Consider the following 12981-nt stretch of genomic DNA (forward strand, 5'->3'; position numbering starts at 1 on the left):
TTGTGGCTCACCATGAAAGTGTGACTGTTTCTCAGAAACCAAAGCAGAAAAACATGAAGAATGACAGCTCTGAAATGCATATTCCTCCAAAACACTAAGCTGGAAAAGGAAACATTTAGGGCAGGACTCAATAGCTTAAAAATAGACACTTGCTAGTATTTGAGACTGCTAATGTACCCAAAGGATCTGCATAGTTCTCACAGATAAAACACGGGACTGGCAGGAGACTTGCAGTAATCTGAAGCAGCTGGAAGCTTGGTGATATACCCCTCAACACCTAAAAATTACCCTAAACACCTATGTCTGGGCAGCTGAATCTCCTTTTAGAGACACAGTTCCCCTCCCTTCTCAGTAAGCCAAAGTTTTAAAAAAAGTCTACAAATGTGTTGAGCAGGGCAGTTAACCAAAAAGAGTTTTATAAAAACCAGTTGAATTTCTTAGGAGGAACAGTGATCATAATCTTCACTTTATCGACTCATATAGCCGGACCAACTCCTGAAACAAAAATTCTAGGACACAGAGATATAGTTTCCTCTACTAACACACAATTCATACCTAATTTACACTTATGACAGTTTTTCATGTTATTTTGTAAAGGAAGGCAAATTTTATTGCTACTTGGAAATTGAACAGCTTTTCAAATCACAAAGGATAAATAAAATCCTGTCTCCTACTTCTCACATCACCTTTCAGGCACTGAAAGCATTCTACAAACTACAGAGTGGAATGTGGCAGCTATTTAACAGAACACATTAGTGTTTATCACAGTCTAGTGAAAAATGGCAGCAAAAGAGAATTTAAATCACTTAGTACCTCTCATAATGGAGGTAACTGCAGAAGTTTTGGATTAGTTACCATTGCTATTTAATGGCAAATATTTCTGACAGTAAAATAATGTTATTTTAGTATTAAAATGTATTTTTTCTGTATTTAATTCTAGTTCAGGAAAATGCTTTAGACTGCATAACTCCACTTTTGGTGGGAAGGGATACATAAAGACATAGAAAGTCAAGCATTCAGTGCTTAAAGGCTATCTTGACTGCAGATATCTTTCTAAATCAAATGTCTGTGTTCTGCAAGAAGAGATTTTTAGCTTAATATTTGTATAGTGTTATCTGAGGCTAAAAGCATGGACATTTAGTTGAAGAAATTTCACTTATCCCATTGTGCTTAAATGAAGTGAAATACTTTGTAGTGACCCTGACATCACATTGCATATTTAGAGCATAACAATTCATACTCAAAGCAAGGTGGAGAAAAAGATCTTGTATAAACCTTCACCTTACATTGCAGAAGGCATCTTTTGAAAGAGCCAACATAAACAGTATTAACTTTGGTACTTTAGTTTATGTTGTAAACATACAACAGTATTTACTAGTAGTTAAATCATTTATGTTTAACAAAGCTTTAAAGTTATTTGATTCATCAAAAAACAAAATTACCCAAAATACAGGTAACCTACCTCTACCTATGCTGTTCTCCAAAAACTACGGATAGCCAATACCTCCAGATACCTCAGTCATGTCATAGTCTTGAGACATATTTGAGAAATATTTTGGATAGTCAAAGACTAAATATTTGCAAGAAAATATTATAAATGGAACACCAGAAATACTAGTCCTTGAAGGAGGACCAGAGGAGCAAATCTATGGGTTCTCTAAGGGTAATACTTCCAAGGGATGAGTTACAATAACCTAGATAAACCAAATCCGGTTGTTGCTTGCAGTCACCGGTAAATTAGTGTTATTGACTTACTGTCGGTAGTAACAAAAACATTAACTAGTTCAACTTTCATTCTAACAGCAAGTGATGCCTCGTGGTCTTTCATCTGAATGGGATGTCCATTTTTAAAATGTTTTGATCTAAAAATACCCAAAAGCTCAAAAATAACTAGCCAAATGCCATTTGTAAAGGAGAGTTTCAGTTATTTAATGAAAGGCAAAGTCTTCTGCCTGTTGTAAGTAGAAGCAATTAAGAACACTACCACTTATCTTTTATTGAAATTAAAATACAGTCCTATATTGAAAGTGACTGCGTCACTTAGTATTTTGGCTCAGCATGACTTTCAGGTGTCTAACAAAACCTTTACCATTTAAATTTAAGTCTTGTGGCACAAAATGTGTCACAATGTTGATACAAGTCCTATTTCTTTATGTAATTTGCATGATGTGAGGTTTGTAGATAAAAAATAAAAAGTAAATTTGCAATTACTACCAAACATCATCCACATCAATCTTCAAAATAATAAAAAAAAGCACATAAATGTCACCCCTTTTCATTAATTTTGGTCAAAATCCCTGTTTGCTTATCAGCCAGAGGGTTTCTGAGATATTTCAATAATATCCAGGAAATCAATCTTACATGAAACTGAAGGAAAACATCTAATGTCATTGAACAATAAATATCAGTTCTGTCAGTGGCTTACCTTTGAGCTGAGGCCTTAGGATGTTTCTCTTCTAGTTTCCTCACCAGTGCCACTGTCAGCTGTGTAGTCTCCCCTAGGGGATCTGCAGGCATTAAATGGGCGTCCAAAGGTCCTGAAAGTTGTTTCTGATTGGGGTTGCTGACATTTTTTTGCAGAACCTAAGAGATGGAAGTACAACCATGTAATTCATATATTGCTAATTAAAATAATGTGTGTCTACTTTTTCAAGTAAGGCTGTTGATTAGCAGAAAATGTCAGAAATACAAATAGCTATGTCAAGATGCATCAAGAAGCACAAATCTAGAGATCTAGTGATTTTTTGTTTGTTTCCCTTCCTTCCTTGAGTTTTTCCACATAGGAAATAAGAGTTTTCAAAAATGTGTCCTACATGGGCTATAAGCGTAAACTATTCTGAGACACAAATATATATAAATTTTTATTCATTAAAATCCTGTATATGACCATTATTTGTCTCATATATAAATATCTAATTAAATTAAGAAATCAAATGAGGTTATTTATTTAAGGAAATAAGTTGACTTCCACACTGATATTTCTCTTTTCAAAATGTGTTTTTGAAAGGACTGTCTCTGACCTGCCTCTGGCTTAATACTGTGACCTCTTCTGCTGAGCTGCTGTCTGTCTCCTGACGAGCTGCAGACCAGGCCCCATGGTGAATGCAGTTTACTGTCTGGGTCACCTCCTCTCTTTCATTTAGTTCCTCTAGGTAGGTCAGGACAAACTCAGGGTAAGCCTGTAGGAAAGGACAAAGGCAGAGGAATAATGAAGAAAAACATCAGCTACATCAGCAGAATCACAACAGTCTAAACACCAGGAACGATGGGAAAAGCGGTTGTTGATGTACGCAATGTCACAAAAGTTGCTGCATGTAAATAACTTTGTATTTCACAAAGTTTCCAAAGTCGGTGTTAGATAGTGACCTTTTCATAGGCACTAAAGCGAAAAACATAAAAAATATTTTAATATTATATATCAGTTTAAGAATAAAGACCAACAGCTCTCAAAATGAAAATTCTTATACATAGGAAGAAACAAAATTTTGTATCCCTGTCTTTAGGTAGTGTTTAAGTATAGGTGACATTTAGGTAGGCATTTCCATGTAATATATTAAAAGAATTTAAACCAGCATATTTTGAAATCAAGGCACATCACATACAGAAAAAGCCTTCCTGATGGTTTTGAAACCAAAGAAAATTTTACTGCTTTAATTCATTAATGAAGTCAATTTTCCTTCTTAATACTCTTTTGATCCTTGCTTACATGGCAAAATGCCCCAAATAAAAAATACAATCACAACTTAACGATTACATTCTGTTGAATTTGAGACATTAACATCTCAGCTACTTAACCTTATAATATGCAGATCTTGTACCACAGTAACATGATCAATTTTATTTCTTTAGCTCAGTCTGTGAAATGACTGCATGGCAGTTTCTCAGGTGCTACTTCAATTCAAGCAGGAGTCAGTCTGCTGTCCTCATGATGAAATGGGCAGAATCTTCCTTTATATGAAATATTTTTTATTTATAATTAAAATTGTAGTTTAAAGTTCTGTGAGCACCTGTACTGTTTTTAATAGAAAATGTATAGATATTAACTACACTAAATTAGACCAAAAATAGGAGCTATTCAAATATTCTGACAGTCAACACTTTAACAAATTGAAATCAATAATCTATTAAACCCTTATGGTTACAGAGTGAAGTGTCTCTCAAGTACAAGAAAAGCCATCTTTTTCTGTTCCATCACTAGTTAGTGTATAAACATAAGCAATTTCATTTATAAGGCAGGTAATACTACAGTATTTAAGCACTTGGGCATATTTTCCAAAGCCAGCTCTGCATGGACATCCCACAGATTCAGTGAAACTTCTAAGCTCAAGTGGAAGGCAGAATACCAAAACTGAAATCTACCCTCAAGTTCTGAGAAGACTTTTTTGCTCATATCTTAACAACATTTTATAATATTAAAATATTTTGTTGTTTTGATCTTGTATTTTACTGGACATTCATAACAATAAAGCTCTGGTTTTAGCTTCAGTTGCATCACTTTTTCTTTAGACTTCTGTCAGACTTTTCCCATGAGTGCAGATATTTTCAATTTAGGACCACTTATATTTTACTTTAAAATAAATCCCTTCAACAGCAAGAGTACAACAAACAGTGGGGTGCTTTTATTTCTTAAGGAAAAAAATTCTTCACCAATCAATAATACTAACTCTCCTGCTGTTTATCACCTTGCACAGACAATATATTATGAAACTTTTCTCTCCTGTTTTACAGTTCCATCTGCAGTTTAATTCTGATGTAATACACTAACTTACATTTCTAGTATATTTTTCAGACTTGGCTGCATGAATAATGAGCTAAGATTCCATTTCTTTAAATAACAAATTCTCCCTCTACAAGCACTTCACGCTCACTTTACTTACCAGTGCTGCTAAGAAAAGTGATTCTGGTGTCTTTCTCTCTCACTTTTCACCTTTTCTGCCTGACCCCATGCCATCACTGCTTCTGTGCCAGAAGAAAGCATTTGGCAGCCATGCAGTGAATACGAGCAGAGAACTGACCTAAGTTAAAATTAACACAGTGAAATTATAGTTATTACCCATATTTGTACTCAAATCCAGTTCACCATGTGGCACACTTGTGCCAGAATGCCAGGCAGCATGGAAGCTGGTGTGGGAGTCCCCGTCTCTGCTTGATTCAGCTCAAGGGCTATAGGTCTGCATTTCCTTTATGCTGAACAACTTCTGTAGGTATTCCAGGGAACCTCTCTTCTTTAGGAAAGTGAAGAAACAAAACAAACTCCCAGTGTAGAATGCGACAAAAGCCTCAAACCTTCCCAGGACAAGAAAATCATTTCCCAGCTAGTTCAACCCTTAGGCAAATAGAATACTTTGGAAAGTTTTATTTCTAGTCTGAAATGTGTTCCATCATGTCTGGGATATGTTTTGCTTTCAGTGCATACCACTCATGCTGAAATCTATCGTGAAATACATGTTCAAAACTCAGAGCATGTTAAAGAGCACTATTAGCTTATCTTGCTTACTTTCTAGAATTGATAATTGATTTATACTTTTATTTACTTATACTTTTATTTTGTATAAGTTATCCACAAGGTTTGCATGAATAAGAGTACATAACTTGACCTATCACAAATATGAATATCATTAAACATTAGTCTATTAACTAAAAATGTAAGGGAAAAAATATCAAGATTAATTTGTTGTTTCTGCATAAGAATAGTTTGGGAATCAGGAAAGCAATATCAGGATTGAATTATGAATCAACATCTTAAAAAACACTTCATGATTTCACTGTTTTTTCAGAACAAGCTAGTATTCTCTGACATAAGAAGAGTAAACCATACCTTGATTGCATAGGGGAGAGTGTATGCGTAGAGGAGAGTATGTTAATGGCAAACACAGTAAGTAGTAGGTATAAATTCCAAGAAAGTGAGTTTCCTTCTCAATCTGAATGTGTCACATATCATTACACTGTACTATGCTGCTTTCCTTCATGTCAGTTTTTGTTGGCCTACATATGCTGCAACTTAAAATAACATGACACTATAGATAAAGTGAATGCGATAGGAAATATATAGAGAAATACACCATTCTCCAAAGAGATCTATTGCCAACTACTAGTATTTTTTCCTGATAAAAAGAAATACAGGCTAGAACCTAACAGTGTTATAGTTATTAACTCTCAGAAACTTTAGAAACCTCTTTCCTCATGATAGACAAACTACAATAATTTTTATATAAATAACAATCAGTATGCATAATGAAATAAAGAATAATACAGCTGACAACTGTATTTTTATTCAATGATGATCTGAATCATTCTAGCATAATTCCAGATAGTAGACAAAACAATGGGAACACGGTCTCCATTTCATCAGACTGTTGGAGTTGTGTGAGTAACAGAACGTAATCTAATGTCCAGACAAAAGGATGAAAAAGGAGGGTTGGTGCTAGAGAGGAGCGTCTGGTATTGACTTCCTACTGGACAGTGGTTCTCTGCAATTTTCCCAAGGTTAACAGTATATAACGCTGGAGACGTTCCCAACATTTCTGTGAATGTCTTCAAAATGTTCAAATGCTCAGAAAAAGGTACAATTTAAAGAATCTTCAGAGGCATGAATCACTAGATATAACACACTGGCATGCTAATGCAAAACCACCTCTTATTGATTTATTTGAAGAGAACAAGGTTGCTGGGGATGAAACCACACTTCTATGAGTACTCCACCACCCTTCCATTGCTGTCCATGGATTCCTGACAGTAACTTGTATGAACCAGCTGACCTACAAAACATCAGACTTCAAACAAGCTGCTGACCGAGATCCCTGGCTGTAACAAACACAAATGAAGAACAGCTCCTCTGTCAACACTGTGCACTGAAGACCATTGCCCTCGCACCATCCAGATTTTTGTTGTCATTCAAAAACTTGATCTGACCAAACTTACTAGAAAGGAACCTCTCAGTAATATATATATACACTATAATATATAGTATATTCCAGGAAAATATATTTTGTTTTAATCAACAATCTATTTTAAAAGAGCTGTTTTCTTTAGCTAAGCAAGAGTAAGCACAACCAAACGGTAATTCAATACTATTTTGAAAAAACTTCTGCTGCAATTACTTTTTCTACCTCGCTGGGGGGAGTGGTGTTTCTAAATTTGGCATTTCTGCTTAGACCTGAAGAGAAAAAAAAAAAGTGTTGTTATTTAGTGCTAGTTTTTAGGACACCTGCTTTGACAGAGGATTTTATTAAGACTCATTGAAATTCATCCATAACAACATTAAGGACTGTATTTTAAAATTCTCCCCACAGCACATTAATTTTGCACAAAGGTGTTGCATGATTTGCAATAAAAACAGGACGCCTCTAACTTCTTTAATCAAAGAACATTTCACTATTTACTAAAGTTTTTGCCATGTTTGTTCTATAAACAATTTCTTTGTATTTCGTGCTTGTTAAATGTTAATAGAACGTGTTAGTAACATATCAAGCTTGAGCTTAAAGGTCTTAATTTCTATCCCAGAATGTGTTTTAAGCTTCTGTAAACAAATTTATATAAGAGCAGTGAAGCGTACAGCTCATTTTAGATGCCAATTGTTCTTTAGATTTCTTTTAGAGTTGTCTCATTTCTAAACACTGACTTCTAGTTATCACAGGTTACTATACTGATTAAAGAATAAGATCTATTTTTACTATATAATTGAAATAAAATAAACGTGCACTACAATTCAAGAAACAAAGCATTAAAAACAAAATAAAAATCAAAATTCACATGTAAAATCATGAACTAAGTTCCATTAATTTTAAAAAGGTTTTAATAAAATACAGTATGTTTCTATTCACTAAATAGAAAATATTTATACAAATAACATGAACAGGAAATAATGTAGTGATATCACAGCATCAAAATAGCAAACCTCATTCATTGAAGGTTTCATATAGAAAAAGGGAACACACTGAAAAAAAACCAAACAAAAAAACCCCAAAAATCCAGCATTCAGCAAATGCAGATGTAATGCCATACTTTACAGTAGATGGAGCCATTATTTCCTAAACCCACTGGTGACAGATGCTGCTTTTGTCCCTGTTACAAAATGAGTAACTCAAAGAGTTATGTCTCATTTTACCAAAACACAAAAATAAATTAGCAGAGAAAATGGCATTTACACTTCAAATAGCATGATTTTGCAAGGGAAAAACACTTGATTTCTGAAACTAACACCATGAATAAGCATCTAATGGAGTAAATAAAGATGTGGAAAAGAAATAACAAGTCTTCTGCAGCTTATTCTATTGGATAAAAGGAATGGGAAATGAGTCATGCGTTAAGACTTTTTGAAATGAAAAGAAATGAATTTATTTTTATAATAATGCAAACTAAATCAGAAAAGCTACCTCAACCAGAACAGTTTTCTAGCTCTATATGATACCGAGGACACTGGAATTTTAAAATCAGATTCCAAATTATTACATTTCCCATTAACATTTAACAGCATTTGAACCCAAACCACATTCATTAAGAGAGAACAGATTTCTGAAAATACTTTGTCTTTCTATCTAGAATAGAACAGAATATTTCAGTTGGAAGAGACCTACAATGATCATCTAGTCCAGCTGTTTGACCACTTCAGAACTGACCAGAAGTTAAAGCATATAATTAAGGGCATTGTCCAAATGCCACTTAAACACTGACAGGCTTGGGGCACCAACCGCCTCTCTAGGAAGCCTGTTCCAGTGCTTGACCACCCGCTCGGTAAAGAAATGCTTCCTTATGTCCTCTCTAAACCTCCCCTGGTGCAGCTTTGAACCATTCCCACACGTCCTGTCACTGGATACAGGGAGAAGAGACCAGCACCTCCCTCTCCACTTCCCCTCCTCAGGAAGCTGTAGAGAGCAACGAGGTCGCCCCTCAGCCTCCTTTTCTCCAAACTAGACAAGCCCAAAGTCCTCAGCCGCTCCTCACAGGACGTTCCTTCCAGCCCTTTCACCAGCTTTGTTGCCCTCCTCTGGAGGCATTCAAGGACCTTCACATCCTTCTTAAATTGTGGGGCCCAGAACTGCACACAGTACTCAAGGTGAGGCCGCACCAACGCTGCATACAGCAGGATAATCACCTCTTTTGGCCGGCTGGTTATGCTGTGTTTGATGCACCCCAGGGATGCGGTTTGCCCTCTTGGCTGCCAGGGCACACTGCTGACTCCTAGTGAGCCTGCTGTCAACCAGCACCCCCAGATCTCTTTCTGCAGGGCTGCTCTCCAGCCACTCCTCTCCCAATTTATATTTGTGCCCAGCGTTACTCCATCCCAGGTGCAGAACCTGGCATTTGGACTTGTTAAATTTCATCCCATTAATCATTGCTCAATGCTCCAGTCTATCTAGATCCCTCTGCAAGGCCTCTTATCCCTCAAGAGACTCAACAGCACCTCCCAGTTTGGTATCATCAGCAAACTTGATAACGGTGCATTCAACTCCTGCATCCAGATCATCGATAAAGATATGGAACAGAACTGGTCCTAGAATTGAACCCTGAGGAACACCACTGGTGACCAGTCACCAGCCAGATGTGGCCCCATTCATTTTCTCAATACATATATAGATATATATTATTTTACTTGTGAATCCCAAGCTACATATCTGTATGTACATATGTAACATATGTAATTTTATTTCACTAGCTGTATTAATAAAATACTCAATAAATAAATCAGAAAGTATCATATTTCCCTAGAATAATAATCTGAACCTGATTTTCAACCTCAGAATTGCCTCCATTTCTGAAGGTTTACAAAAAAATATTATAGAGCTTTGAAAGTCTGTTGCAGTTTAACCCCAGCCGGCAACTAAGCACCACACAGCCGCTCGCTCACTCCCCCTGCATTGGGATGGCGGAGAGAATCAGAAGGGTAAAAGTGAGAAAACTCGTGGGTTGAGATAAAGACAGTTTAATAGGGAAAGCAAAAGCTGCACGCTCAAGCAGAGCAAAACAAGGAATTCATTCACCACTTCCCATCGGCAGGCAGATGTTCAGCCATCTCCAGGAAAGCAGGGCTCCATCACGAATAATGGTTACTTGGGAAGACAAACACCATCACTCCAAATGTCCCCCCCTTCCTCCTTCTTCCCCCAGCTTTATATGCTGGGCATGACGTCCTATGGTCTGGAATATCCCTTTGGTCAGTTGGGGTCAGCTGTCCCAGCTGTGTCCCCTCCCAGCTTCTCGTGCACCCCCAGCCTCCTCGCTGGTGGGGTGGGGTGAGAAGCAGAAAAGGCCTTGACGCTGGGTAAGCCCTGCTCAGCAGTAACGGAAACATCCCTGTGTTATCAACACTGTTTCCAGCACGAATCCAAAACATAGCCCCAAACTAGCTACTATGAAGAAAATTAACTCCATCTCAGCAAAACCAGCACAAAGTCTAACATATTGGAATGTAAAGCCTTTGTAGTAAGGTTCTTGAAGTCAGTCTGAATTTTTAGCTATTTATAGATTAAAAAAAAAAAAGTTGAAACTCAGCTCGTGACTCAAACTATATAAAATTAGTCAACTGTCCCTGACTAGTTTCTTGTGGTCACTTTTTCATTACAACCAACCTTTCTTTACATATCAAAAGAGAGACACTGAACAACATTTTTATGCCAGACGTGAAAGCTGGGAACAACACATGCTAAGAAGGAAAGGAAAAGTTTGTGTTCCTGTAACTAAGACAAGAACTGCAATCTCCCTGTCAATCTGGCAAGCTCTACATTAGATAAACTTTAAATTATCTTATCTATATTAGCTGAACAAAAATCAGATAGTCACAACACTTAAATTTACATTCCACAGGTAGAACTGCTAAAGTTGTATCATATAAAGATAACTTTACCTAAGTTTCATACAAGTTTTTGAAACTGAAAAACAGCTTCAAAAAACAAAAGGCACTGCGCACATACAGAAAAAAATTATGATCCTGATGCTTAAAATGCAGATTATATTGCTACTTTCTCTGAGATTTAAATAACCCATATAACACAGTTTTTCCTTGAGCCTTAGGGGAAAATGTTCATGTAAAAATCTTTAAATTCATCGAAAGCATAATATTCCTGGCAAATTCAAAAGTTGAAATTTCAAATAAGTTTTAGTTTATGTTGTTTTGTTTTTCTTAATTTCAGTTTTCAAAATTTCTTCATTCTCTATTAATTTTGACACTTTATAGTGGTCTAAATAATTTATTTTTAATGTGACAGTTGAACAGAGGTTGCTTAAATAGATGCATTTTTATCAAGTCTTGAAATAGAAGCTGTTCCTGCTCTGTAGTTTCAGGGTGTTTACAAAAACACATTTCTGAAGTAGCGTCCTACATCAGGCAACAAAGAATTCATCGCGTGCCAATATACAGGCAGTTGCTTAAGGATATATCAGCCAGCCAGGATCACGCGTGTCTGACTTGCATAACACTTGCTTTAAACGTAAATAAATCAAAACTAGGTTCAGTACACAATCTTATTCATCTGGGACATGTCTTGGGAACGTCTAGCAGAGGTAGGGGTTATTTTTCCCCTAAGTGTCAGCGAGTGACAGATCTCAATGACACCCCATGCTATTTTTCTACAGGGAGTACCAAGAAGTAGAAATATACAGACTTACTACAAATCTTGACATCTCTAACAGTCCCAGGGTATTCCATCAGCCCCTTTAGGTTATTTCAATTTGATCTACATATCCATGAAAATGAAAATCAATGTGCCCAATGGTCTAGTAAAACATTCACCCTATCCTATGCAGTCATTTCTTTTCTGTGAAGTCCAGGCGTAAAAGGCACAGTGACCCTCAGAGCTATGCCATTGGGAACATACCCATCTTAGCAAATGATCTCTCACGCTGAACAAGTTAATCGGTATAATCTATTAAGAGAACTTTCCCCTTGATTCTTCTGTGTGGCCTAGGCCTAGTTACAGCGAACGTCGTAAATATTTGCAGGTGCTTTTACAGGAGCCATGTAGAAAGACAGCAAGTGGATTCTTTTAAGGCTCTTGAAGGATACAGAAGACTATAATCAATATCTAAATCTAATATATACCTTTTCTGGTATAATCTCATCACATCATAGGGGTTTCAGTTTACCAACAGAGAATTTCAGAACGTTTCCATGACTGAGACAAAAATATGGATTGATAGTAGGAGAAAAGGCTTCAGTATTGAATATTAGATCCACCATATTATTCGCTGTATGGGGCCTGGGTTCCAAAGCCCTCTGAAATTAGCAAATATTTTTTCTATTATGTCAGTGAAGTTTGGCAAGATTTACAAATCTTATGAGGGAGTGAGTCATAGAAAACATAGCATAAAAGAGAGACAGCAATGTTGAAAAGAAACAAAATATTTATAACCTGACATATTGCAGGTATACACAAATGTACTCTACTTATGGTTAGAAGCAGCTAAAACAGCCCTCCAAAATGCAGCTTACTCACTGTAGGGCCAGAGTAAACTTGAAGCTATCCAGAATATACTAGGCAAAAAAACCCAAAATAAACACTGCTCTTTTGGTGGGGAACAAAGAGAAGAAAAGAAACATAGGCATGGGTCCTAATCTGAGATAAGATGGTACACTTCCTCTAACTTCAGATACTTATAAGATCAGAGGAAGCACTCAGGTCTGGAAACAAAACGCTGTACACTACATATAACCCCTTATTCTTCTCATATTTTGAAGTGGCAAAATTCTTAAAATACATAAATCTTTATCAGCATTTAAAATATTTAATAGGTAAGGCATTATGGTTCAATTGTAATCTAGCGACTAGTTATAAAATTGGAATTTAATTCCAGTCAGAATTTAAATATCAAATGTCAGCTATAACATAATATGGATTATTATAGCATGGATTGCTTACTACATCAGATTTAACAACTACCAAAACCAAACAATATTGCAGATATTCCAATATTTTCCAAAATACATGCATTATCTTATACACAGAAAGCTAATGCAGATGTAGAGTATCTTTCCTGTATACTTTA

At 36.2% G+C, this 12981-nt stretch overlaps 1 protein-coding gene across 1 annotated transcript in view; it reads right to left on the reverse strand.

The window, feature by feature from the left end:
• The window catches only part of DCDC1 (doublecortin domain containing 1), a 62493-nt gene that overhangs the window by 20358 nt on the left and 29154 nt on the right, over nucleotides 1-12981 (reverse strand). Inside the window, exons 3-4 of the mRNA XM_050897011.1 lie at nucleotides 3021-3179; nucleotides 2426-2583 (exon numbers count right to left, since the gene is read on the reverse strand). Of these exons, the coding sequence (XP_050752968.1) occupies nucleotides 2426-2583; nucleotides 3021-3179 (317 nt within the window). The remainder of the gene's footprint in view (nucleotides 1-2425; nucleotides 2584-3020; nucleotides 3180-12981) is intronic.

The sequence above is a fragment of the Gymnogyps californianus genome, chromosome 5 (genome assembly GCF_018139145.2).
Source record: "Gymnogyps californianus isolate 813 chromosome 5, ASM1813914v2, whole genome shotgun sequence".
Classification (NCBI taxonomy): domain Eukaryota; kingdom Metazoa; phylum Chordata; class Aves; order Accipitriformes; family Cathartidae; genus Gymnogyps; species Gymnogyps californianus.